The 26038-nt window shown below is 37.4% G+C and overlaps 1 protein-coding gene across 3 annotated transcripts; it reads left to right on the top strand.

Moving 5' to 3' along the window:
• The first annotated feature begins 9678 nt into the window (after positions 1–9678).
• LOC128868503 (carnitine O-palmitoyltransferase 1, liver isoform) lies at positions 9679–24917 on the top strand. Of its 3 annotated transcripts, XM_054110667.1 has the most exons (10): positions 9679–9853; positions 16749–16928; positions 16989–17726; positions 17805–18343; positions 18432–18497; positions 19369–19428; positions 23065–23197; positions 23563–23811; positions 24096–24455; positions 24517–24917. In XM_054110667.1, exons 2-10 carry the CDS (start codon positions 16788–16790, stop codon positions 24670–24672), a joined length of 2442 nt encoding a protein of 813 aa, XP_053966642.1. In that variant the 5' UTR covers positions 9679–9853; positions 16749–16787; the 3' UTR covers positions 24673–24917. The 3 variants fall into 3 exon arrangements, with proteins under 3 accessions (XP_053966642.1, XP_053966644.1, XP_053966643.1); XM_054110669.1 differs by lacking the exon at positions 18432–18497; XM_054110668.1 differs by lacking the exon at positions 19369–19428.
• Positions 24918–26038: the final 1121 nt, after the last annotated feature.

Raw genomic sequence — 26038 nt, 5'->3', positions numbered from 1 at the left:
GCCCTATCATGAACTTCATCGTAGATTGTTTTCGTAGAAACTAAGAAATTTTAATCATACAATTCGAATAGCTCCGAACGGCATTCGAAATTCGTAGAGTAGCATTCACTGCGTACATTCGTAACGTCAAATCTTAGAGTTTTGTGCAATTTTTCTACGACGACATTAGACTAACGGACAAAAATTAGAACGTGTAATAAAAAGAGCATTTACCATTTATTTAAGTCCTATAACAACTAAACTGTAAATAAAAAGAATTTTTTTAAGTACATATACTTTTATGTGACTTCCACAGGTGTAAAGTTGTAACAACACGGCACCAACAAAGTGGCATATTGTTGGAGCTAATAAAGGAGAGATCAATCACGTGGCATTGATTCTGTAGTAGCCCTTCCCGTTGTAGTAGAGGAATTTTTCTTAAGGTGGGGAAATAATTTTTATGTGCGTCCCATCCACACTCAAAATGATGCCAGGAAATCTATATTTTTGATAGAATTCCATCTTGCTTTGCCGTTTTCCATTGACACTCATGTCGAGATTTACCCACGGAGGACACTCTCGTGTAGTCACGCCAATGTGTATTTTTTAAGTACATAGCTAAATGTCGAGTGCTCCATTGGTATGACGAAATCTTTGCTAACTCTGTACTGATAGACTCCCTCCGCAAGAAACCGTAAAGCAGAGGATAGTCTGAGGACTGGAGTCATGGGCTAAATATTTTTCGCTCAATTCTGAGACCACGACAGTCGGTTCTACGTTACCGAAACGACCCGGATTAATATCCGGCCAAGGGCTGTCACTCCAGCAGCATTCCCCGTATGTAGGTAGGGGGAATGTTAATGCTGCTACAACAACAACAACAACTCTGTTTGCTTCTCTCACTTTCCTCCTCCATTAACACGAATACATTCTAATTTGAAATTCAGATAACTTGACAAAAAACTTAAAGATTAATTGTTGCTTGAAGTGAGCAGTTGTCGAAATATCAGAATTTGCCATTTGAGTTTGGCAGCACGTTTTTCGTGTTCACATGGAACCACGATTACAATTTTTTCGTATTCATAGTAGACATTCGTATTCGAAGGTTTTCTACGACGGATTCTATGATAGGGCTGATTAGTTATGTTCATGTAAAAATTATCCACTAAATTAATTTGCTAGAATTTGTTCTCAAAGAGAGAAATATCAAAAAAGTGCATGAGCTCAAAACTAGTAACAATTTGCAAGTTTTATGAACAGCTGATTGAATTGTTGGCGGGAAAAATTACAAAAATGAAAAAAAAAATTCGGTTGAGCTACCTCGTATTGAATTGAAAAAAATTAAAGGAAATAATAGACAAAATAACGAGCTTAGCATCACATGATTTTATTTTGTCCACAATAATTTCTTCCATTTCATCATCGTTGTTAGATGAAGTACATTACATTAGCAATTGTATTGTTGTGGCAATCATAGCCTTCTTCATACTTTCCTTGCTTATTCTTCTTCTTGTTATGCATGTACATATGTATGTATGCCAAATTAGTTAATAATCAAGAAGTGAAAGCCTAAAACACAAAATATACTTCAATGATACACTGCACTTATTAGCCTTTTGCCCTGGACTAGATAGACAAAGACCTCAGCATTTTGACGGGCATGATGCATTATTACTACTAATTAACCCCTCCGATCCGAACATTTCCTAAATCTATAAATTTCCGAAGGATTCCGGTCTTCCACGACGTACTTATATGTACATATAAACCTGCAATACTTCACCAGCTGAAAGCCTCCGTTGCTAGTGCTGCGTTTCCTTTTTCTTTATTTAACAATTTTATTTTTATTTCAACTTTTAAAAATAAAATACCTTCAAACCTTTCGATTTGTATTTAAGAACCTGAGCAACAGAGATTGGCCGATTCCTATTTCATATGTGACTTCAAATAAACTTTATAAATTTTATCTAAAAAATATTTACTTGCATTTTATATTTTGATCACCATTTTTATTTTAATTTGGAAGTTTGGCTCAATTCGCAAATTTTAATTCGTTTTTATTTTTACTTTCCGATCAGCTATTTTCTCACTTGCAAATTCTTACAAGTACAAATTTATCCAGTAAATATTTGCAAGTTCTCCTCGAAATGAATGTCATTTTGCTCTCTCACTTTCCCCTACTTTGCAAGTTTTTTGGATACATGAACACTAAAACTGGATAATTTGTAACAATTGTCTGAATTCGTTCAACTCTATCCAAAGGAATGTAGAACAGAAAATAATGCATAACCAAACTATTAATTTAGGCCATTCACAGTCAATATTTTCAAATATAATAAATAAAAATAATAATTTGTGTAGTTTTAACTTTCATGTTCGGGAGTTTAGAAATAGTGGTATTAAAATTTTGCGCAAAACTGTATTCAATGGTTATACTTATTAAAATAGGGTGGAGAGCATGTGCACACATACATAAGTATACGTAAGAGAATGTGTCAATATGTATTTATGTATGTATGTATATGCTATGATTATGAATATTTATTCGATGCCTGGCTTCAGTATTTTTGCATACTGAGTTGTTTATTTACTTTTTGCCAACGCAAAAACAAACTTTTCAGAGTTCAAAGTCCTACTCTTGTATATGTGCGCGTACATACATTGTTGTATGGACGTTTATTTCTCCCGCAACAAGTGCGCGGCAGATCTAATCAGCTCATGCTCCCAAAATCCGATTCCAAATGGTCACCTCGTCAGACGTGTTTCAAAATATTGTGTTTTGCCTGTATGAAATCTTCTATACATATACTTATACATACAGACGCTCTTAGCCAAAATGATGCAGGCGCATTTTTAAATCCAGTAATGAGATCAACGGCAAATAAATACATATGTATGTATATAGGATAATTCATTTTGAATATTTACGATATACTGTATAGTGCAAAAAACAAAACCCAAGCTAAAAAGGCAACAGTTGTGAAAAACACTGCTTATGACTATTATAGTAATAAAAACTTTAATTTGTAGTAAATTAATGTTTAGTAGGGTATCCCCTTTTGTCAATAACAGCTAGGCGCCTCCATAAAACCGACTCTACCAACTTCTTGCGAACAGTTTCACCATCAACATCTCGACACTCATTTATTTATTCAAAATGCAAAATAAAAATGCCAAATTTGATTTAATGGGATGCCAATACTTTAAGTGGGGACATTGCCATGTTATGTTATAGTCAATTTGAAAATGCCAGTACTCAGTATGAAAAATAAGTCAGCACTTTGTGAACGAGCTCTTGATTGTTTGAAAGTATTTTTTAATGTATATGAGGAAAAGGAAAGAATGATGAATTCTTTTTGCAAAGAAGGGAAATGCATAGTTGCAGTCGCACAATGCAAATTATCAAAGATGCTGGCAAAGTGTCACAAAAAAATACTAGTTGGCTGTCAAACATGAAAAATAATAGTTGGCAATATATGACTTAAAACTTTTCATGAGATGAAGTGCGAAATTCTATCAATTTGTTGTCTCCATTGGCAATTCAATTGAAATTGACCATTGAAAGCAATCAAAAATTTAGGTTTAGATGCCTAATTATTTTGCACACGATTTTCGCGGACACAACGTTCAATAACAGGCCTCTTCTATTCGCCACTTCTTTGCTCGGCTCACTTCACGAAAAATTTTCATGCGAAAACAACAACAAACAGTTACTTTATTATTTGACAAGTCTGGCGTCAGCCCCCTTTCCAATACAAAACAAACAAACAAAAGGAGGAGAAAGTACTTATTTGTGGAAATTCAGTGAATGGCTTGATAGTGTTGTGATTTGTGAAATTTAATTAAACCAACTAGTGAACACGAAGTGCAGCGTGTGAAATTGTGAAAGCACAAATGAATATAAAGTCTCCAATTGCAGTTATTTTGCGATTATATGCGGAAGACGTTGTGGCAAGAAAGGGTACGTGTGCTTGTATGCTAATATTCCCACTCTTGAAGTCTGAATACCTGCCCACCAAGGAGAGCGTTATCATCCAATAACCCTCCTTTCCCTAATAGTGAAGACACATGAGCCTTTCTCGCTTTTTCACTAAGAGGAATTTCCAGCTTTTCCCCACCATATCCAAGATGACCCTCTTTACTACCTGGACGAAAGAGGTCAAACTACATCTAAAAGTGAAAGTTGATGACACACCAATACCGACTGTTAACAACCTCAAATTTTTGGGTGTCACCTTCGACAGTTTGCTCTCCTCAGCGTATACACCCGCAATTGCGCTAAGGTCCTCAAACCGCTAGCCGGTAGCACTTGAGGCAAAGACAATGAAATTTTTCAGGTGACATTTAAAGTGATTGACCGGTTGATTCTGAATTACGCAGCGCCCGTCTGGTCGCCTGGTACTAGTGATTCGAGGTGGGCAAAGCTCCATACCTGTCAAAATACTGCTGTCAGGACAGCCTTGGGATGCCTCTTGATGTCCCGCTGCAACACCTTACATTTGCTACAGCCTGAGCTACTTCCCAGGCGAGCCAGGGACATCTCTTAGACACCGACGAGACCCAGGACAAAACAATTGCAACTACTGGACCTGATAGTATATAGACAGACGCTAAACGACATTCAACGGGACATTCTCACCATCTTCCTAAACTCCCTACCCAACCACCTATTGCAGAAGAAGACAGCACGTTTCCTGGGCCTACCGTTAGATACGTTAGACTACAACAACACGTGTCTGGAAAAGCATTTAAAAGTTAGAGGCCTTGAGTGTTTCTTTAATATTACGTCTACCTTTTTTTCTGTACATATGTATGTAGATTAAAAAGTACCTGGTGCTTAGTTCTCTGTGTATGTTAAAGATACAGTATTTTCCTTCTGCGTAAAAAACGTTGAAACGTCTGAGTACGTTTTTTATGAATTTCCAGTCAGGAGAAGGCCTTCAAGCATGTTTGGCTATCTATGTATGTATAAATCTACTTTCAAAAGTAGCTTCTTCTTCTTCTTAATTGGCGCTATAACCGCTTACGCGATTTTGGCCAAGTGAAGCCAAGTCCTTCTCCACCTGATCTTTCCAACGCAGCGGAGGCCGCCCTCTTCCTCTGCTACCACCAGCTGGTACCGCATCGAATACTTTCAAAGCCGGAGCGTTTGTATCCATTCGGACGACATGACCCAGCCAACGTAGCCGCTGGATCTTTATTCGCTGCGCTATGTCTATGTCGTCGTAAAGCTCATACAGCTCATCGTTCCATCGTCTGCGATATTCGCCGTTGCCAACGTGCAAAGGTCTAAAAATCTTACGCAGAATCTTTCTCTCGAACACTCCAAGCGTCGCTTCATCGGATGTTGTCATCGTCCAAGCTTCTGCGCCATACGTTAGGACGGGCATGATGAGAGTCTTGTAGAGTGTTAGTTTTGTTCGTCGAGAGAGGACTTTACTGCTCAGTTGCCTACTTAGTCCAAAGTAGCACTTGTTGGCAAGAGAGATTCTACGTTGGATTTCAAGGCTGACATTGTTATCGGTGTTAATGCTGGTTCCTAAATAGACGAAGTCTTTTACAACCTCGAAATTATAACTGTCTACAGTGACGTGGGTGCCGATACGCGAGTGCGCCGACTGTTTGTTTGAAGACAGGAGGTACTTCGTTTTGTCCTCGTTCACCACCAGACCCATTCGCTTTGCCTCTTTATCCAGTTTGGAAAAGGCAGAACTAACAGCGCGGTTGTTAAGGCCGATGATGTCAATATCATCGGCATACGCCAGCAATTGCACGCTCTTATAAAAAAATGTGCCTGAGCGATTAAGTTCTGCGGCTCGTACGATGCTCTCCAACATCAAGTTAAAGAAGTCACACGACAGCGAGTCACCCTGTCTGAAACCTCGTTTGGTATCAAACGGCTCGGAGAGGTCCTTCCCAATTCTGACGGCGCTGCTGGTGTTGAGCAACGTCATCTTACATAGCCGTATTAGTTTTGCGGGGATACCAAATTCAGACATCGCGGCATACAGGTAACTCCTTTCCGTACTGTCGAATGCAGCTTTGAAGTCGACGAAAAGATGGTGTGTGTCGATTCTCCTTTCATGGGTCTTTTCCAAGATTTGGCGTATTGTGAATATTTGGTCGATGGTAGACTTTCCAGGTCTGAAGCCACACTGATAAGGTCCAATCAGTTGGTTGACGGTGGGCTTCAGCCTTTCACACAATACGCTCGCTAGAACCTTATAGGCGATATTTAGAAGACTAATCCCGCGGTAATTGGCACAAATTGCAGGATCGCCCTTCTTATGGATTGGGCAGAGCACACTTAAATTCCAATCGGCACGCATGCTTTCATCCGACCATATTTTGCATAGAAGCTGATGCATGCACCTTACCAGCTCCCTGCCGCCATGTTTGAATAGCTCAGCCGGCAGTCCGTCGGCGCCCGCGGCTTTATTGTTCTTTAGCCGCGTTATCGCTATTCTCACCTCGTCATGATCGGGTAGCGGAACGACAATTCCGTCGTCAACGATTGGGGTATCGGGATCTTCACTTTCTCGGTGACATGCGCAGCTGTCACTGTTTAATAGGTTCGAGAAGTGTTCCCTCCATAATTTAAGATTGCTCTGTACGTCAGTCACCAGTTCGCCGTTTTTGTTCTTACAGGAAAACGCCCCGGTCTTAAAACCTTCTGTAAGCCGCCGAACTTTCTGGTAGAATTTTCGGGCGTTGTTCCTATTGGCCAGCATCTCAAGCTCTTCGCACTCACGTATTTCGGCCTCTCGTTTCTTCTTTCGGATAATACGTCTCTCTTCCTTTTTCAGCTCTCTGTAGCGATCCCACATGGCTCGCGTTGCGCCCGATCGCAGCGTGGCTCTATAGGCGGCATCTTTTCTTTCGGCGGCAGCATGACATTCCTCGTCGTACCAATTGTTTTTTCGGGCTCGCCGGAATCCGATTTCTTCTTCGGCGGCGGTACGTACGGAACGAGAAATGTTGCTCCATTGCTCGCGCATGCCGGTTTGTTGGGCAGTGCTCTCCGAGAGCAGGAGTGAGAGTCGAGTGGCGAATCTTCTGGCTGTCTGTTGTGATTGCAGCTTTTCGATGTTGAACATTCTTTGCGTAGGTAGATGTACGTTTTTTGCTGCACAGAGGCGGGTGCGCAGTTTGGCTGCAACAAGGTAATGATCCGAGTCGATGTTGGGTCCTCGGATCGTACGTACATCTAATACACTAGAAGCGTGTCTTCCATCTATCACAACATGATCGATCTGGTTTCGTGTTTTTCGATCAGGAGACAGCCAGGTGGCTTGGTGAATCTTCTTATGCTGGAATCTGGTGCTGCAGACTACCATGTTTCGGGCCCCGGCGAAGTCGATCAGCCTCTGTCCGTTAACGGATGTTTCGTTGTGCAGGCTGAATTTTCCGACTGTGGGACCAAAAATTCCCTCCTTGCCCACCCTGGCGTTGAAGTCGCCAAGCACGATTTTTATGTCGTGGCGGGGGCAGCGCTCATAGGAACGTTCCAGGCGCTCATAGAAGGAATCTTTGGTCGCATCGTCCTTCTCTTCCGTCGGGGCGTGGGCGCAAATTAGCGATATGTTGAAAAAACGGGCTTTGATGCGGATTGTTGCGAGACGCTCGTCCACCGGAGTGAACGACAGTACTTGGCGACGAAGTCTCTCTCCCACAACAAATCCGACACCGAATTTGCGCTCCTTTACATGGCAGCTGTAGTAGACGTCGCAAGGTCCTATGGTTTTCTTTCCTTGCCCCGTCCATCGCATCTCTTGGATGGCAGTGATGTCAGCCTTTACTCTCACGAGGACATCAACCAGCCGGGCAGAGGCACCTTCCCCATTAAGGGACCGGACATTCCAGGTGCATGCCCTCAAATCATAATCCTTAGTTCGTTTGCAGGGGTCGTCATCAGTATAGGGAGGTCTCATCCGAGGCTTTTTAAAACTTTTCATTGGGGGCGATTTTTAAGTGGCGGGTCCCAAACCCAACGCACAACCAGCTATCCTGGAATGTTTCGCCTTCTCACGTTAGCTCACTCCCGAACGGATGTTCGGAAGCTACCCAGAGGATACGTGGGCTAATCCCGGCCGTTGTGAGCTGCTTGAACCATATGCAGAAGAATCGTCCTGGCCATTCCCAAGTGAATGGCGATCAGTAACTTTCCCCACTTGCGTGGACTTCTACACATGGAACCATCCTCAAAAGTAGCTAGTTTCGGGTAATTTTTTTATGAAAACTGTGTTATATCAAAGGCGAAATGCTATTTGCCAACACTGTTACACACCTCTTTTTGCGCTTGCATCTAAAATTGATTATATACATACCTACATACATACATTAATACTACGTAGTTGATGGTGGCCGCTAGAAGCCACTGTAAGATATTTACGCACGTATGTATGTATGTGTGTATGTATATACATCTCTATGTGCGTTATCTAAAATATGTATGTATAATATTTATGAACATACATATTTGCCTCCATAAAAGTGTGGTATACATACATATGTATGTATACGAGTATATGCATCGAAGGTATTGGCCCAATGTTAGCCCAGCCAACAAAATTGTACTATTTCTGAATTGAACAAGAACAGGCCTTTTTACCTGCCTGTCTTCAATGGAACATTATAGCGATTTATGGTCACATCTACATTGTAGTCACATACATATACATATGGATGTATGTACATGCACTCCCCACACACGTTCATACGTACATGCATATGTAGCCAAGCAAGAGTCTCTCTATAAATATTGATATAATTTTGAACAAAAAAATCGTGTTTTGTTTGTTTTGACTTTTCAGCCCATGTGTTAAACATACATACATACAGAGCTGGGTCGTAATAATGATGATTTGGAAATGAAATTAGTTTCAATTATAAATTACAATGTAAGTAAACAATTCATTCAGTCCACAGCAAAGGAATTGCTTAATTTTCCAATACCATAGAAGTAATTTCGAAAATAATTATTTTTTGGTATTTTCTAATTGGAATTAATTGTGTGATTAACGTAATTTTTTTCTTCAAATACTGATAGCCCGTTACTGAGGAATGTATTTGTGTTGCAACGTAATCTAATGTATTGTAATTTAATACATTTACCCAGCTCTTTATACATATCTACATATAACTGCACTTGTGCAATACAGCATCAAGGTCGTGGTAGATTTATAAACGTGGGCTGAAAAGTCCCGGGCTTAACAAAGGAAGAACGTGTTTTTGTTCAAAATTAGCTTTAGTCATTAACGTAATTTCCAACAAGAACAACGTGAAATTTTAACAGCTCTCATTTTAAGGTGAGTACCAACTGGAAAAGAGGTGAATGCAATAAAACTAGTACCATTTATGTGTTAGGCCCGAGACTTTTTAGCCTATGTGTTAATGTGTTCCTCTGTCTAATTTATCGTAGGTGAAGAGCCGACTCAAAGCTATTACAGTCTGCACCATCCGTTCTGTAGCTACTATATTTGAAGCCACTGTACCATTAGTAGTACACATCCATTCACTTTGAGCACATAGCCATTTTTGCTGCTGGGTGTATGTATATAGAGAGCAATGTAGCCGCTCGCACTAACACAATCGCATCGACACATACTTACATATATGTGAATGTGTGTATCTATGTGCACACATATACATACATATATATTCCACTAAGATCTAGAGACAATTTTCAGAGTTTTCACTAATGGGTAGTAAGACTTTAGCAGCCAAACGATCAAGTTTGATTTTAGAGTAGAGTCGAGTCGAGTCGAAAAAGAGAAACTCAAGTAAATTAAAGCTAATTAAAGCAAAGCCGTTGTTTTATTCAAAGCGTAAAAAATCAGAAAAAGACATATTATAAATAAGTAAATAAGAAATCGTAAGTGTAAAATATATAAAAACAAAATTAGTGTTCAGTTAAAGATGAGAAATAAGAAGCAAAACAAACAACGACCTTCTAAGAGTCAAGCAGTGAATGTGAATGAAGCAAAAGTTTTCAATTCCATACAATTCGAGTAAACATATGTATGCAGCATTTAAGTATACTTGACCGAGTTTTGAACCAACAACAAAGTGGTTGGATTCGTTTTCTGAGTCTAGCATGCAGCATATACATATGTACTTACATATTTACATGAATGTGTATATGTACATAATCATACGCATGTTGATATGTGCACATGTGTGAGTGTTTAAAGCATATCTAACTTAACGACAGGTTAACTTAATAATTCGAAAACTTATATGTAAACATCCATACACATATTGTTTTAATTTTAATGTAAACTAAATTGCGTAATATACATATGTATACATTTAAACGTACAAACGTTAATTTGTACATATGCGCAATAACATTATCAGACAAATATTTTGATCCGAGTACTTGTGCGATAGTTTATTTTGTTTATTAAAGGACCGGTTTATTACGTAGCTGTAGTTGTTTGGATTTGTTTATTATATCGTCAGGAGAGAACTAAAAATATGCGGCAATTGTCCCTCAAAGCCTGTGTGTGTGCCTCCAATATTCCAAACCAAATTGTCCACATCGCGATGCTGCACTTTGCCTACAAATATGTGCAGATTTATGTGCATATATGTATGTATGTATCTATGGATGTATGTATGGATATATGTATGTATGTACGTAAGCGTTTACACCTACACCACGCAGCAAAACGGCCTGGCTCAGGATATGTGAAGCGAATGATAGGTAGCACCTGATACCATTGCAAAATCCTACAGGTGTGAAAAAATCAGCTGATAATCAAGTTTGGTCAAAACCGAGATTACAGGATTATTCGAGCTACGCAATAATTACCGCATTACTGCACCTGCTGTTTGCTTGGCACTCTGGCTGATAGCCTGCTGCAATATTGCGGGGGTTTCTTGTTTTGCTTAGAACCAACAAACATAATAAATCCAGCTCGTTTGTTTAGCGAGTAATAATGCTTCGTATTTCATATTAATAGCACAATAGAACACTTCCACAAATTATAAAAATTTTATATAAATAAATATCTGCAAATAATAAAAAATGGAGTGATATAATGAAATAGAACAACGAGTTACTTCCATTTTTTAACAATTACATTTTTCGTCGAATTGTTTTTCTCAACTTATGTACACAGATCAACAAAACCCAGATGCACAACGGGTTACCATACATACCATACATTTGCCTGTCCAGAGTGTAACAGCTTGGGAGCCTTGTCGCGGGGTGGAATGAATTCGACATTATTGTGAGAAAAAAAACACTAGAAAGAGTGAGCTTAATACTAAGATTTTCATCTAGGGTTTGGCATTTTTCTTCTTATTTTTCAACGGATTTTCATCGTATACGAGTATGTAATACATACTTCCATAATTCTATGCAGATACTTGCGCATCTACATATGTTTGTTTTTCATTCAAACAATACATTGGCAATACCATCTGAAAATTGCAAACAGTTAAAGTATCAGCTATTTACTTTTACATAAACTATGTGCAGGTATTTGCCGTATTGTATTAGCCTAGGCGAGAAAGTATTAGGACAACAGCCAGTCATGGAACCACTCTTCATTTGAGAATAACATATTTCTTGCTGCTAGGTATGCAAGAAAACTCAAACGTGTATGTATATCCATGCATACATATGTAATCATGCATGCACATATACACAAAGTTAAATAAAGAAACAAATTCTCTAACAACGCCACCTCGCTAGCAATGATGAAAACAAAAAACATCATTTTGGACTTTGAACGTTTGCGGCCAGAGAATTAAGTCTGGTAACTGTAAAATAATATGTAGATGAGTATAAACATATGTAAGTGTATAGGTGTGTACATACTCATTCATGTGTCAGATTGTACATTTCAACATTTGTATTGATTTAACTAAAAAAATAATATACGAATAGTACGAGTACACCTACATATGCACACACACATACGTATGTATGTATGTAGATAAGTTAAAGTGTACATATGTATGTACGTTCATTCGCACTATAAAATGTACTGGAATAGAAGAGCACGCGGCTCACTTGGGCATACGAAGTATGTGCATACGTACTTAATATTTTTCTGAAATAATGTCTTTTATTTTAATAATACTCGTAAACGGTCATCGAACGTGTTATCAATCAGAAGTTAAAGCACCGACAACTTCAAACTATACAAAGTTGTCACAAATATTTTGATATGCATAACATCATATTTGTACGTACATACATACATATGAATGAATAACAAGTGCATACACAAGCCTACATACCTACATTTGTTTGTGTTTATGAAATTTATGAATTTCTTACCTCTCTGGTTCAACCATTTGCGTATTTAATCGTTGATGCTGTAGTGGACTTTATCTGCTTTCAATTGATCTAAATGATCATTTGCCGCAAAATAAAACCGACTTCGAAATCAAGCTACATACAGCTATGGACAATAATGAACCAGTAAAAAAGTTATATTTGCACAAATGTTTTATTTTCTTTTAATATTATCAATAATTGTAAGAAGTTCAAAAAACCGGATTTTACACATTTTGAATTGAACACTGAAATAGCGCACTTTCATCGATCTGCAAGAAAAACGGAATTTAGTTATTTCAAATTGGTAAAATTTGTTTATTAATTACCTACTTGATAAATATTTTGTTGGGTATAAATTATTTTTTCAACCTTCTTCACATTTGCGAGGTACACTTTGCTATAGTTCAGTGGCATTTAAAATTCTTTTTTGCCCAACCTTAACCTCAAACTCGTTCCACAGATTTTCAATGGGGTTAAAATTGGGGTTTTGTGCTGGCCAATCCAGAAGTTCAATTTTTTCTTTAGAAAGCCAATTTTTCACCACTTTTGCTGAATGCTTGGGGTCATTATCAGCCATGAATAATCAGTTTAGTGGCATGGGCTCGAAGATATAAGGCTCCATTTTTGAGAATATCAAGATAGGCAAATGTATCGATATTATTATTTATTCTCACTATTGGTCCAACTCCATTCAAAGAAAATTATTCCAAAACTTTCAAGTTATCTCTATCGTGCTTAACGGTCTGTCTTGTATGCCGGGAATTGAGCTGTTGGTTTTTTTTCATGCACAAATGTTTTCCCATCAGGACCAATCACATTAATTTTAGTTTCGTCCATAAAACGTATTCTCTTTTAGAATTGTACAGTTTTGTGTCTATGGGCAATGGCGAAAGACAAACGTTTTTTCGACCGTAACAGTTCACAATTTACTTTCATTAACGCGTCTTCCCACAAGTCTGCTTGATATACTATATTCAGGCTATATGCCCCATTAATTTTGAGCTTTATCCCTTTGGAGGCCTTAAAAGGGGGGTCACACTTATTTTTCTTAGCGATGGCCTTGTTCTGCTGCATTTTGATGACATTATTTCGGGAATTTTTGTTTGTTTTCATAAAGGGCAAGTGAGCAGAGCCCTTGGCACATATATACTATATATTATCCCGAAATAGTAAAAAACCAGATGCATGTGTACAGTGGCGTGCACAACTAGAGTGCATTGAAAAAAGTATCTAAATATAAATATAAAAAATTATCTTTACATAAAATTGATTTCGAACATACATGTGTACATACATACATATGTATGTTCTTTTCAACAGAATAAAAAGAATAAAAAAAGAAAATGATCTGTTCAATGAATGTTCAAGCCATTTCCCAAAGAATACTACCCATTCTTTATGTACGTACATACATAAATAAATTTCAAGCTATGTAAGTACACAGGAGGGAAGATGTGAGCAAAGAATCTGGCGGTATTGGAATATATGTAACTGCCCATGAACTCTATTCAAATAATCCACTAGCTTTATTCGGAAGTGATAGGGTTCTTCATTTGGGTCCATTTATTTCGGACACTTCGGACTAAAATGTAATAATTATTATCATGTTTTTTATTCGAATTTCACACCCTTTTACGGCATAGAGCTAAATTTTTTAAAAATTATTTTTGATAGTTAATTTAGTTGAATGAAAAAACAAAACTGAAACAAGCAATGGAAATGAGAGCGTGAGTCTAAATCGTTTGCAAACGTCAAAAATGCAAAACTGAAATGTTTCTCGAGTTAAATATTGGTTGGTATTTTTTTTTAATTGACTAACAGGTCAACTCGGAACTTGGATTTGACGTCGCCGTGGCCCAATGGGAATTCAGAGAGAGAACGTCGGTTCCAATCTCGGTGAAAGATCAAAAAATTAAGAAAAAGTTTTTTCTAATAGCGGTCGCCCCTCGGCAGGCAATGGCAAACCTCTGAGTGTATTTCTGCCATGCAAATATCTGCCGTTTGGAGTCGGCTTGAAACTGTAGGTCCCTCCATTTGTGGAACAACATCAAGATGTACACCACAAATAGGAGGAGGAGCTCTGCCAAACACCCAAAAAGGTGTACACGCCAATTATATATACATTTATAACTTTTTTGAGGTGCCGTGAAGGTTTAATGCTATGCGAACAAGTCATTAACGATTAAGTCTCTTAAGGTGAATATAGAGGATTTCTTGATATTGGCCCAGAAATCGTCCCAATATCTTAGAAAATCGGGTTAACGGGATATCTTATGAGAATGTTTACGGTTTCAAATAAACCCTTCCGCTAATTAATTATTTTTGCTATACTTCGCCCCAAGATCTTAGAAACATGTTAACCCAGTTAATGTTAATGTGATTACAGATTAGTCATGACAGCTCGGCCTCCCCTGATAGAAACTCGACCAGAGTTAACCAGCTTCATGACCATCATCATCAATTTCAGGGAATAAGGCACACCATGGCTTCATCTTGTCAGCTGTTGCAATTGTACTGTACTTTCTTTGCGAGCGTTGCATACCTTCAAATTCTTCGATGACATATCGCTCGAATCGTAGGGCTTCCTTGACAATGTATGAGCCATTGTACTTTGGCTGGAGTTTTCACGATTCGCCTGTACTTGGTGGTGGAGCTTCTATGAGGACCAAAGACCCTTCCTTATATGGCACTGGTTTCCTATGTCTAGCACCAATTTTGGCTTTCCATATAACTCTAGCTGTTTCGATGGTACGAAATGCTTCACTACGTCCGTGAACAGTACTGCTAATATTTTATTTCCACTCAGATCGCGAAGCGGAAAATCGTAAATCGGAAGAACCCAGTCAACCCCAAGAACCGTCGAACTTCTAACTGCCTCTATGGCCACAGTTTTCAAAAACCCAGGCTTAATGCCATTTACATCAACCCAGTGCCCTAAGAAACTAACCTCGTTCCTCAAAAACGAACACTTCGATAGCCTTAATGTTAGCCCCTCTTGTTGAATGATTTTCAGAAATTCTTCTAAATAAAATAAGTTTTCTTCTTCAGTATCAGTTGCTATAATCATTTCGTCCACATTGCTAATGACAGATTTCTTTAAAGGCTCAATTAATTCTGACATCCTTCTCTGGAAAGCACATGGAGCATTCCGTAAGCCAAATGGCATTCTATTATACTCAACATCCCCACCAGGCGTTACGAATGCAGTGAACGTTTTGGAATCTTCTTCTTCTTCAATCTGGTAATGTCCAGACATAAGATCTAACGTAATGAAAAATTTCTTTCTAGACAATGTTGCCAAAACCCCATCTACTGTAGGCATTAACCAGGTCTGCATTTCAGTAATTGCGTTCAGCCCTCGAAAATCTACACAGAGCCTCTCAACATCATCAAATCTAATACGCGCTGATGTTTTCCCGTGGCAAACAACCTCACCACCAGCGAGACCAGTTAACTTTTCACGGTACTCTATGACATATAAACCACACTTTTTTGCAATCGACCGCTTCACGAAAGATTTGCTGCTGCCCAAATCAATGAGCGCTTTACACTTCAACTCTGGTACACCTACGATTGTAATTTCTTTACACAATTCCACGCACTTATTTTTATCAGCAATTTTATTTACTAATGCCACACTTTCAACACATTCCTCACTTGCTATCTGATGTACGCGTTCTCCCTGTGTTACCTTAACTTTTCTTTTGGACTTCCCACAATTTCTAGCAATGCGCCCTCTTTCCCTGCAATTGTAGCAAATTGGCCCACTTTCACTTTTATAAGCATAAGTTTTATTCACGTCACCTAAAACATGCGATGACTTCTGAGTTGTGGTTCTTTGACTCGGCGTTGAAATATACGAGACACCTGTGCCTGTTTCTGGAGCATCCGTTCCCGCTGGACGATGCAATCTGCTGATCAATTCTGCTTTCGTGCCACTCGTCTTAAATTGCAGTTTTTGCAACACGTCCTTTAACTCTGCTACTGTTAAGTGGTTTAGGTCCACCCCACTTCTGAGTTCTGTCACCACTGACAGATTCAGAATAAAGAACTTTATTGAGATCACTCAAACGACTGTACATTTTAACTTAATACATATATTTTCCCGTGGCTCCTAGAATGAGCATAGGGCCTCGAAACTATTAGAAAACATTATTCAAGAACTTGCTTCCTGACGAATGACTAGCATGTTTTAAAAATATTTGGTTTCCCTCCAATAAAAGACATCAACAATCGGAAAGAACAGTATCAACTTTTCACTTATATGAGAATTTACATACATAAGTAAACTCTTTGGAGCATCCTGAATAAAAATGGACCCTAAGGGGAACTGAATATTTAAAAAACTTAATTCAAAATAGGGATTATATAAAAAGTATATTTAATACTTACATCTATTAATGAAAGTAGCTATAAATATGTTTGGGGTGCACGCAATTAAATACATTTTAACGGTTTGATATTCTTTTATCAGATCCAAGTTAATTTTTGTGCGACTTAAGTTGCCTCTAAAATGGCTGAAGCCCATTCTGCCGTGGCATTCTCCTTCGCCATCACCCATGAAGGATTCGATATTAATTATGACCAAGAGGTTTTAAACCTTGTCTGGAACTCCGGAGTGCGATCGTGGAAAAAGCGTTTGGCCCGTGCCCGGGTAAGTTTTCGAGTTAATTTTTACATATTTTTGTTATTGAAGACTTGGTTTTATTTTCAGAACGGTATTCGTAATGGTGTCTATCCGGCGCATATACAGAGTCTTTGGCTCATCACGGCCATTGCCATGGGGCTACATTTTTCTGGATTTGCAGTTCCATTCAATCTTGTTCATCATATTCTGGTGCATCTACCCGCTAATACAGTAAATTGGCAAGTGACCGCTTGTTTTTTTGCAGCACTGATTGTCTGGCTTTCTATATGTTTTACCATGCGTTATACGCTCAAATTACTGCTTATGTACAAAGGTTGGATGTATGAGTCCAGAGCGCCGGGCAGCAAGGTGACTTTAAAAACGAAAATATGGGCTGCAGTCGTTAAAATACTCTCCAGCTGGAACACGCCTGGTCTGTATAGCTTTCAGGGCTCTCTACCCAGGCTGCCTGTACCAGCGTTGCATGACACAATGCAGCGTTATTTACGTTCTGTACGTCCTTTGTTGGATGATGAAAATTACGTTCGTATGGAGCGTTTAGCGATTGAATTTGAGAATACAATCGGCAAAAAATTACAATGGTACTTAAAATTGAAAAGTTGGTGGGCTACCAACTACGTTTCGGATTGGTGGGAAGAATACGTTTATCTCCGCGGACGTAGTCCTTTGATGATCAACAGCAACTTTTATGGCACAGATGCTATTTTCATGAATTTGACTAGTAATCAAGCAGCTCGTGCGGCGAATGTTGTATACTTGTTGTTGGGGTTCCGGCGTCTCATCGAACGCCAAGAATTGCAGCCGGTATGAAATAAAAACATACCAATTAATATATTGAACTGTTATGTTACTTTAATAGTGTTTCGCATGTTTTATATGTAGATAATGGTGCAAGGTATGATACCGCTTTGTTCATGGCAATATGAGCGCACTTTTAATACTGTACGGGTGCCCGGTCTAGAAACTGATCGCATTGTTCATTATCGCGATTCAAATCATATCGTTGTGCTCCATAAAGGGCGTTACTTTAAGGTGATTATCTATTTCAAAGGACGTATACTAAGGCCATGTGAAATTCAAATTCAAATTGAAGAGATACTGAACTCTAAAGCCACACCATTGCCGGGCGAGGAACATTTGGCAGCATTAACATCCATGAATCGTTCGAAGTGGGCTGAGATACGTAACGCAAACTTCTCGCGGGGCGTAAACCGCGTTTCTCTCAACGTCATAGAATCGTCCGCTTTTGTATTGTCATTAGACGATGAGCCTTTTGAATTTGATTTGGCACAACCTGAATTGCTTGATAAATTTGGCAAGACATTATTGCATGGAAATGGATATAATAGATGGTTTGATAAGAGCTTTACTGTGTGCGTCGGTACAAATGGACGCGTGGGCTTTAATGCTGAGCATACTTGGTAAGTACCATTTACAAGTAAAATGAGTTGGTGTTCCCGCTGCAATATTGGTTTTTGCCGTTTTGTTGACCGTTTAATACTTTAAAAGGGCCGATGCTGCTGTTATGGCTCACTTATGGGAGAATCTTGTTATGGACGATGCGGCCACAAATGGGTAAACGAGATTCCATATTTTCATAATGCACAGGGAGGCGTTCTAGTTAACATACGTTATACATATGTACATTTGTACTTAAATCAGTTATAATTGAAGTATCTTAAATGGTGGAGGCCGCTTTTTCTTGTATTTTATACCGCTTCTTGCGAACAAAATGATTTATTTTTTATTTTTATTATTTTTATGAGGGGGTTTAGCACTGTGACGTGAAAGATCCCCTACATGGATTCAGAGTATTTCTCTGATCCCAACTTTCCCAATAAATTTTCGCATTTGTCCTATTTTCTATTTATATAAGCATACTTTTGACTTACGGAAATGTCACTTTTATTTATTTTTTATTAACATACAATACATACATATGTACACACAATATATTTATGGGCAATATTTTGACTATGGCATTTAAAGGTATTTTGTGCTTTGTTTCAGTTTTTTGCTTTGTTTTAAGGGTTTTTTCACCAATATTTATTCAAAAAACGCTCTTGGAAGCAGAATGTTCAAGAAAACGACTCTAATTGTTGTCGTACTTTGGAATCACACTCCAAACCTCTATTCTTAATGTACAATCCTCATTAGGACGAGAGATATGATTTCTAACGTCATCGTAATAATTTGCGTGAACAAATTTCTAATTCGATTACAAATACGATTTTTATTTAGGATTATTTAACGGCTTTTACTCTTTCGATGCCACAGCTTCTCGCTTAGCAGTGACTTTTACTGAAATGTACCGAGCACTTAATAAATTTTTGTCCATATTGATAGCTGTATATACATGTGTATGTATGTATTTGTAAAATTTTGTGTAGTTTGCACTACCTGTGTTTTTTAATGCAGTTTTAAGTAATCCTTTCAAAAATTTTAGGGCTGATGCACCGGTTATGGGTCATCTTTGGGAATATATGTTCGGTGATGATTTATATGGGTAATTCATACTTACACATGTATATACCTTATAATTAATATACATTTCATACCGATTTTTTATTGCGACGTCATCACTAGTCTTAAGACTGGCTTCATTTGTATGTTCACGTAGTCGTAGATAACCAAGACAGCAGCAAAACTAACATCTATACGCAATTTGGACGTTATATACTCGCACGTATTGTTACAAAAAAGCTAAAAACTTTGCCTTTATATAAAATGTATTCACTGATTACTAAGTAAACAGGAGTGCTAGTCAATTATGTAATGAGTATTCCCATATACTCTGATATTAAAATGGAATGACTATGATTTTAGTGGAAGAGGCAATATAAGAAAAGAGGTGATCGTATACAAAAAATGTAAACGAAATCTAAAATTACGACAGTCCATCAATTGGTTCTGTTAAATTCATTGACCGCGCTACGTGATACGCGCGGAAAACTCTTATAACCACCACAACCTCCTTCAGTATTCTCTCAACCGTCCTCTTGTCGGGCTGACGAATTGTTAGGTTTTACCGAGTGAGCATTTATAAGTCATTTTGAGAGCTTAATATTATACTCAAGACATGCTCGGGACCGTCCAGAGAACACTCGGAACCGAGACAAAAATATCGCGACCTCTATACAAAATTGATATTCGATTTGAAGGATGTGTAAAAGTTCACCGTACACCCCTGAATGTAAAGAAGGCCGTTAAATGTTTATTATTCTAATAAATTCACAATATTTCATAAAAATCTCAATTCTCGGGTATTTCGTTTCTCATAACTTCCGTATTTTTTATCCAATCTGTATCTTCGATAACGGTATGTATGATATTATCCTACGAATGCGGGCCTTACACTTGTATGCCGTCTTAGATTACTCAACTATAGATAAAATAGGCAAATAATAATTAGATCGACTGACTGGACTATCTAGGAGATGTTTGTATTCTAACATGTTGCTTAATATGTACGAGGGCGGTTCAATAAGTACTCGTGTGCTGCCATCTATCAAACGACGGCAAAACAAATTTCAAACTGATGAATAGATTAGTTTGGATTTGGCAACTATGCGATTAAGACGTGTTTCCTGATTTTCGCCAAGTTGGAAAAAGAGCAGTAACGTTTGGTAATTCGCTTTTTGTTTTTGGATGGAAAAAATGCGAGGAGATAAAAGCAAAGTTGGATGCTGCCTATGGGGACGTTTCGCCATCTATGACCACAGTTAGATATTGGTTCAAAGAATTTAAACGTGGGTCCGGCAAACGTGGTTACCGCGGAAATCATTCAAAAAGTCCACGATCTGATTCTCGCTTATCGACGAACGAAAGTGCGCGAAGTAACAGAAGCCATAGGTGTGTCGACCGGAACGGCAAATTTGGAAAAATGGTGTCTTTATTTCTAACACGGGTACTTATTGAACCCCCTTCGTAAATATATATCGAGCCTATTATGTTTCTATTTTATATGCTTTTATTATTATTTATGAATATGCTTATATATACTATATTAATATTATATATATATACATGTATATACGTATGTATTTACGTCCTTCCATTGTATACCTTTTAATATTTCATTTATATTCATTATTATAAAATCTTTACATATCTGTATGTGTATGTATGAATGCTAATTTTGCGTATGACTTTTAACGTTTTTTTTATGAGCTTTTCACAAATATAAGACCCATAAAACTGCTTCAGTGGTCGAAAAGCATTTCCGTATGACATGAGGGTCATGAAATAAGCCAACTTCATATTGGCCAATGACAATGACGACAGCGTTTCGTAAACATTGATGGGGAAATGTTTTTATTAATATTATACTATTCCATGACAAGAGTAGCGAAATATGATGATGTCAATAGCATTATAAATATATAACATAAATAATATGATATTAATACCTTCAAGTGGCCATTTACTGTTAAAACTCTTATTGAAAAATATGGTTGGTTGAAATTAAATGGAAAATCTTTGAGAAATTGGTTATACATATATTTCGATGAAACATCTTTTTGGCCTACATATACTCGTATCCTAAGATTACGCCTTAACTTGCAGTGGTACGCAAAATGTGTTCATACATACAACCAGATATAACCCACTCTTTTTTTACGTGGTAGATACGTTCCTTGAGAAACTGTGCAAAAAAATCATAATCACAAATTGCAAAACAAAAAAATTGAATTTGTGTAAATCTAAAATTCCATCGATAAATACATTGAGCATATAAAAGTTTAATTTGAGATTAGGAATAAAAATAAGTCACGCAACTATTCATGGCTACTTGATGGCAAGCATGGCTACGGGAATAAAAGAGCTATCATCACTAGATATGTAAAAGCCCTGTTTCCGATATGTCCAGCCCATCTATCGGGTTTGATTCAAATTATTAACGACTTCAGTTAATTTTTTCGTTTTTATAAAGTCTGATATTCGCGACGATCGTTTTGGTTTCTCAAGTTGCTTATACAGGGTACCCGATGGCAGAATTAGGCTTTAGATTTAAATTGTCGCCCTAACCGCTGAGCGTATGAGTGTGGGGGTTTTTTAGTCATGATGTGGCAGTGGACGGGGGAATAACGTACATTCGAAATCGAAGCGTATTTCAAAGCCCATGGATGATTTCGTGTGCAACTGCTCGTCGCAGATTTTGTTCGCGGTGCAATATTCCACTTTTACGTTTTGCCCAAGTTAAGATTTGATTCGTTCAAACAGCCTATGGTCGCGCCCAGCCGAACATCGAGAACAAATGAAAATATTGAACTCTTCGCTACAAGCTGTAGGCGGGCGGTTATATATATAAATATATAAATGAGCAAAATTTCCGTTATTTTAAACCTAAATGACAGAACCCTACTCACATGGTTTCAGTAAAATGGCACCACACACACGGCCAGAGGGACCATGGCGATACGGTCTGATTTATTCCCAAACAAACTGATAAGTCGTTTTGCTGACATATCCTGACGATCAAGGTCACCCGATCTTACACTTCTGGGCTTTTTTCTATGAGGGTACCGCAAAGTAAAGTCTATGAAACAAACCCAGCGACCTAAAACACTAAAAGAAAATATCGCAAACGAGATTAATGGCATCCCGACACCACTTCTTCAGCGAGTGACACGGACTACGGAGGCCAGATTCCAAGATTGTATCTGGCGTAATGGTCCAGATTTGGTGGAATACTTTTTAAAAAAATAAAATCCACACTTGTCTTCTTTGTAATAGTTATTAAAAAACCTCTTATCCTTAGAATTTTTTTTAATTTACCTTTTAATCCCTAATCCTGCTATGTTGAAATCTGACTGATCAGATGGCGACATGGTTAATTCTAAAATGTACTTATTGCATCGTTTTAAATAATGTACATAAGTATGTATGCATATATTACAAGAAAAACTTTTTCTTTATAAATAATTTTTTTAGAAATTATGTTTGTAGTTTAAAAAAAGGTTTTTTTTTGTTTTTTGAGATTCGTGCAAGAACGAAATTTTTTTATGAAAATATTTATTGGTGAACCGTGTTAAATCAAAACCGTGTAAAAAAAGAGTTTGGTATATTTAAGTATACAAATACATGGACATGGAACTCACACATAGGAATTTCAAAAATCACCCATTATATATTAATCTAGATATGACGAGGCCGGAAATGCAAAGGGCATTCCTGAATTTCAGCCACCATCTCCTACGCGATTAAATTGGGAACTAACTGCTTTGCAACCACAGATTGAAGAGGCGACATTGGATGCTACCAAGCTAATAAACGTAAGTCAGTCTATAAATATCTAGCAACATTTGCTTGACGGTTTTACATATCGCTACCTTAATACGAATATGTATAGAAAGGCCTGGATATTTTTACCAAATAGAGTTTTTAACGGATTTTTGTGTATAACCTCTAAAACCTTCACTGAAAAGATTATTGCATGACTATGAACCCTGTTCTGGTTAAATTTGCACTTCTTTTTCTTTAAAGTAAAAAAATATATATTAAGGAGATATGCTAAAAAAAATATGTTCAAAAATACAATATATTGTATTAACGTAACGATGTGTAGATACACAGGAATATGCATACAATACTCATATCTGGTTTACAAATACAATAAAGTTATGTAATATTTGCTTAGGACGTGGACTTACGCATTCTTGTTCACAACGAGTATGGAAAGGGTTTCATGAAGAAGTGTCGATTGTCACCCGACGCGTATATCCAAATGGCTCTCCAGCTGGCCTACTATCGTGACGCTGGTCGATTCTCGTTAACATACGAAGCATCTATGACTCGTTTATTCCGCGAAGGTCGAACAGAAACTGTGCGGCCATGCACGATTGAATCAGCGGCTTGGGTGAAAGCAATGGAGGATAAAAATTCAACAGTAAGCTTATTAATTTATGTACATACACTTTTTATATTATCGCAAACTAACCCACAGGGGGTCTCAACTCCACAAATATTTGTAGGGTTTATATTTTTGTAATGTTATATGTGATAATGATACTGTGAGCAAGTTTAGCTATTACTTAACTAGATAATGGCTAGATAATTTTAGTTGCACGATTTTTGATTATGTGATTTGTGATATATGGCTATAAAATATATGTAATATAAATTTTATAATTTATATAATTTAATTATAATTATTATAATTTCTTTTTTTAGAATGAGGAGAGGATAAAGTTATTGCAAAAGGCATGTAAGCGACATCAACTTGGCTATCAGGATGCTATGTGTGGAAAAGGTATCGATCGTCATCTATTTTGTCTTTACGTCGTTTCTAAATATTTGGAGGTGGACTCGCCATTCCTCAATGAGGTATTGAGCGAGCCGTGGCGCTTGTCAACAAGTCAAACACCTCACGGCCAAACCCCGAAAATGGATTTAAAGAAGCATCCAAACTGCATAAGTTCAGGCGGAGGTTTTGGGCCAGTTGCCGACGACGGCTATGGTGTATCATACATCATAGCAGGCGAAAACTTAATCTTCTTCCACATATCAGCTAAATTAAACTGCAAACAGACGGTAAGTAGCGACCTATACAATTTTTGAAATCAAACTGAAAAAATATCCGTATGCATTTTAGGATGTTCATCGATTTGCAGAAAATATTTGTAAGGCTTTATCCGATATTCGTGAAATATTCGAGAAACACTTTAAAAAGCAAATGTGCCAAGAAGAAAATAATACCAACAACGGTACTGCCTCAACAAAGCCACATAAGGCGAAAGTAGTAAAATAAATTTATATAATGAAATTAATATTAGAATTTGAAATATAATATAGTAATTGTTAAAATATGATAGATGATTTGTATCATAATATTTTTTTGTATAGCATAAGACGGAGCGATTGAGTCAAATTACTAATTTTCTCAAACCGTAAGCAATTTTAAGCTTATTTGTAAGCCTATTTTTAAGAAAGTGAATAAAAAATCCAATTATGCAGCCTAATTTATATCTGCTTCATGGTACATTGCATAACTAATCGAAAGTAATTTAGTTGAGGAGGTAAAAACTTGATGTTTCACAGGTACGTCATGTCTTATTTTGGGCGACCACCATCTTCTCCAGCTCCTCCTCCTGCTTGCGGTGTGCGTCTTGATGTTGTTCCACTGTTTACTTGGGTTACTTAATTATCAATACAAATGCCAATCTCCCTAATGTTTCTGACTTAAAAATTAAATCGCCTACCCTATATAGCCACTTAACTTAAAATGATTAAGTGAAAAGAGCAGTTGCCATAAATCTGACCAATTTATTCTTAAAGTATTTATATAAGTTTATAACATGCCAAAACGATTGTCAAAAATTGAGTTGGCTATAAAACCGAATACCCGGAAGTTTTCCAATCGAAGCAAAAAAAGTTTTACAGTCACATGCGAAACTCACAAGACTTTTAAGTAATCATCGATACACTTTTCTTATACAGAGTAGCAAAACAATCATTTGGGATGAGTGTACGATGTCACACAAACGAGCACTGGAAGCACTCGAACGTTGGAGGCTTTGCGAAATAATCAGGAGCTACTTGAAGGTACAATGATACTGCTGGCCGGTCATTTCCCCCAAACGCTGCCTGTCATTCCAACACCAACAGCCTCTAATGAAATGAAAGCTTGCTTGAAGTCGTCGAATTTGTGGGAGTTAATTCATTCAACATACTATAAGGAGTAAATATAAACTATTCGATATCTTTAAAGACTTTAAGTGTTATCACATGCAAATGAAAAGTAAATTTGCTTTCGTTTGTTATCCCGCCATCTAAATAAAAATAAAAAAAAACAATTGATTGTTGATTTCACTAACTTCATTTTGTTTCCACCTGTTTTTGCCAATTTAACGACATCGGAAAAGGAATTGACAACGAAAATGTTCCCCAATATTAGTGCATCCCCACAAATCTTACATTAGTTGATTTTTTTTTTTTTTTTTTTTTTTTTAATTTAAGAAGTGTTTGGCGTGAATTTACACCCACAAAAAGCCAGGGTGTTCAACGTTTAGTATTGAGATGAAATAAAAGACTTGAAGACTTCATTGTTTTTAAATATGGAAACAAGGTCCGTGAATGAATCAAAAAAGCTGTATTTTGTTCTGATGTGTTCAAGG

Source organism: Anastrepha ludens, chromosome 6 (assembly GCF_028408465.1).
Source record: "Anastrepha ludens isolate Willacy chromosome 6, idAnaLude1.1, whole genome shotgun sequence".
In the NCBI taxonomy this organism is placed as follows: Eukaryota; Metazoa; Arthropoda; class Insecta; order Diptera; family Tephritidae; genus Anastrepha; species Anastrepha ludens.
Note: the sequence above shows the minus strand (reverse complement) of the source record. Positions and strands in the feature narration are given on the sequence as shown.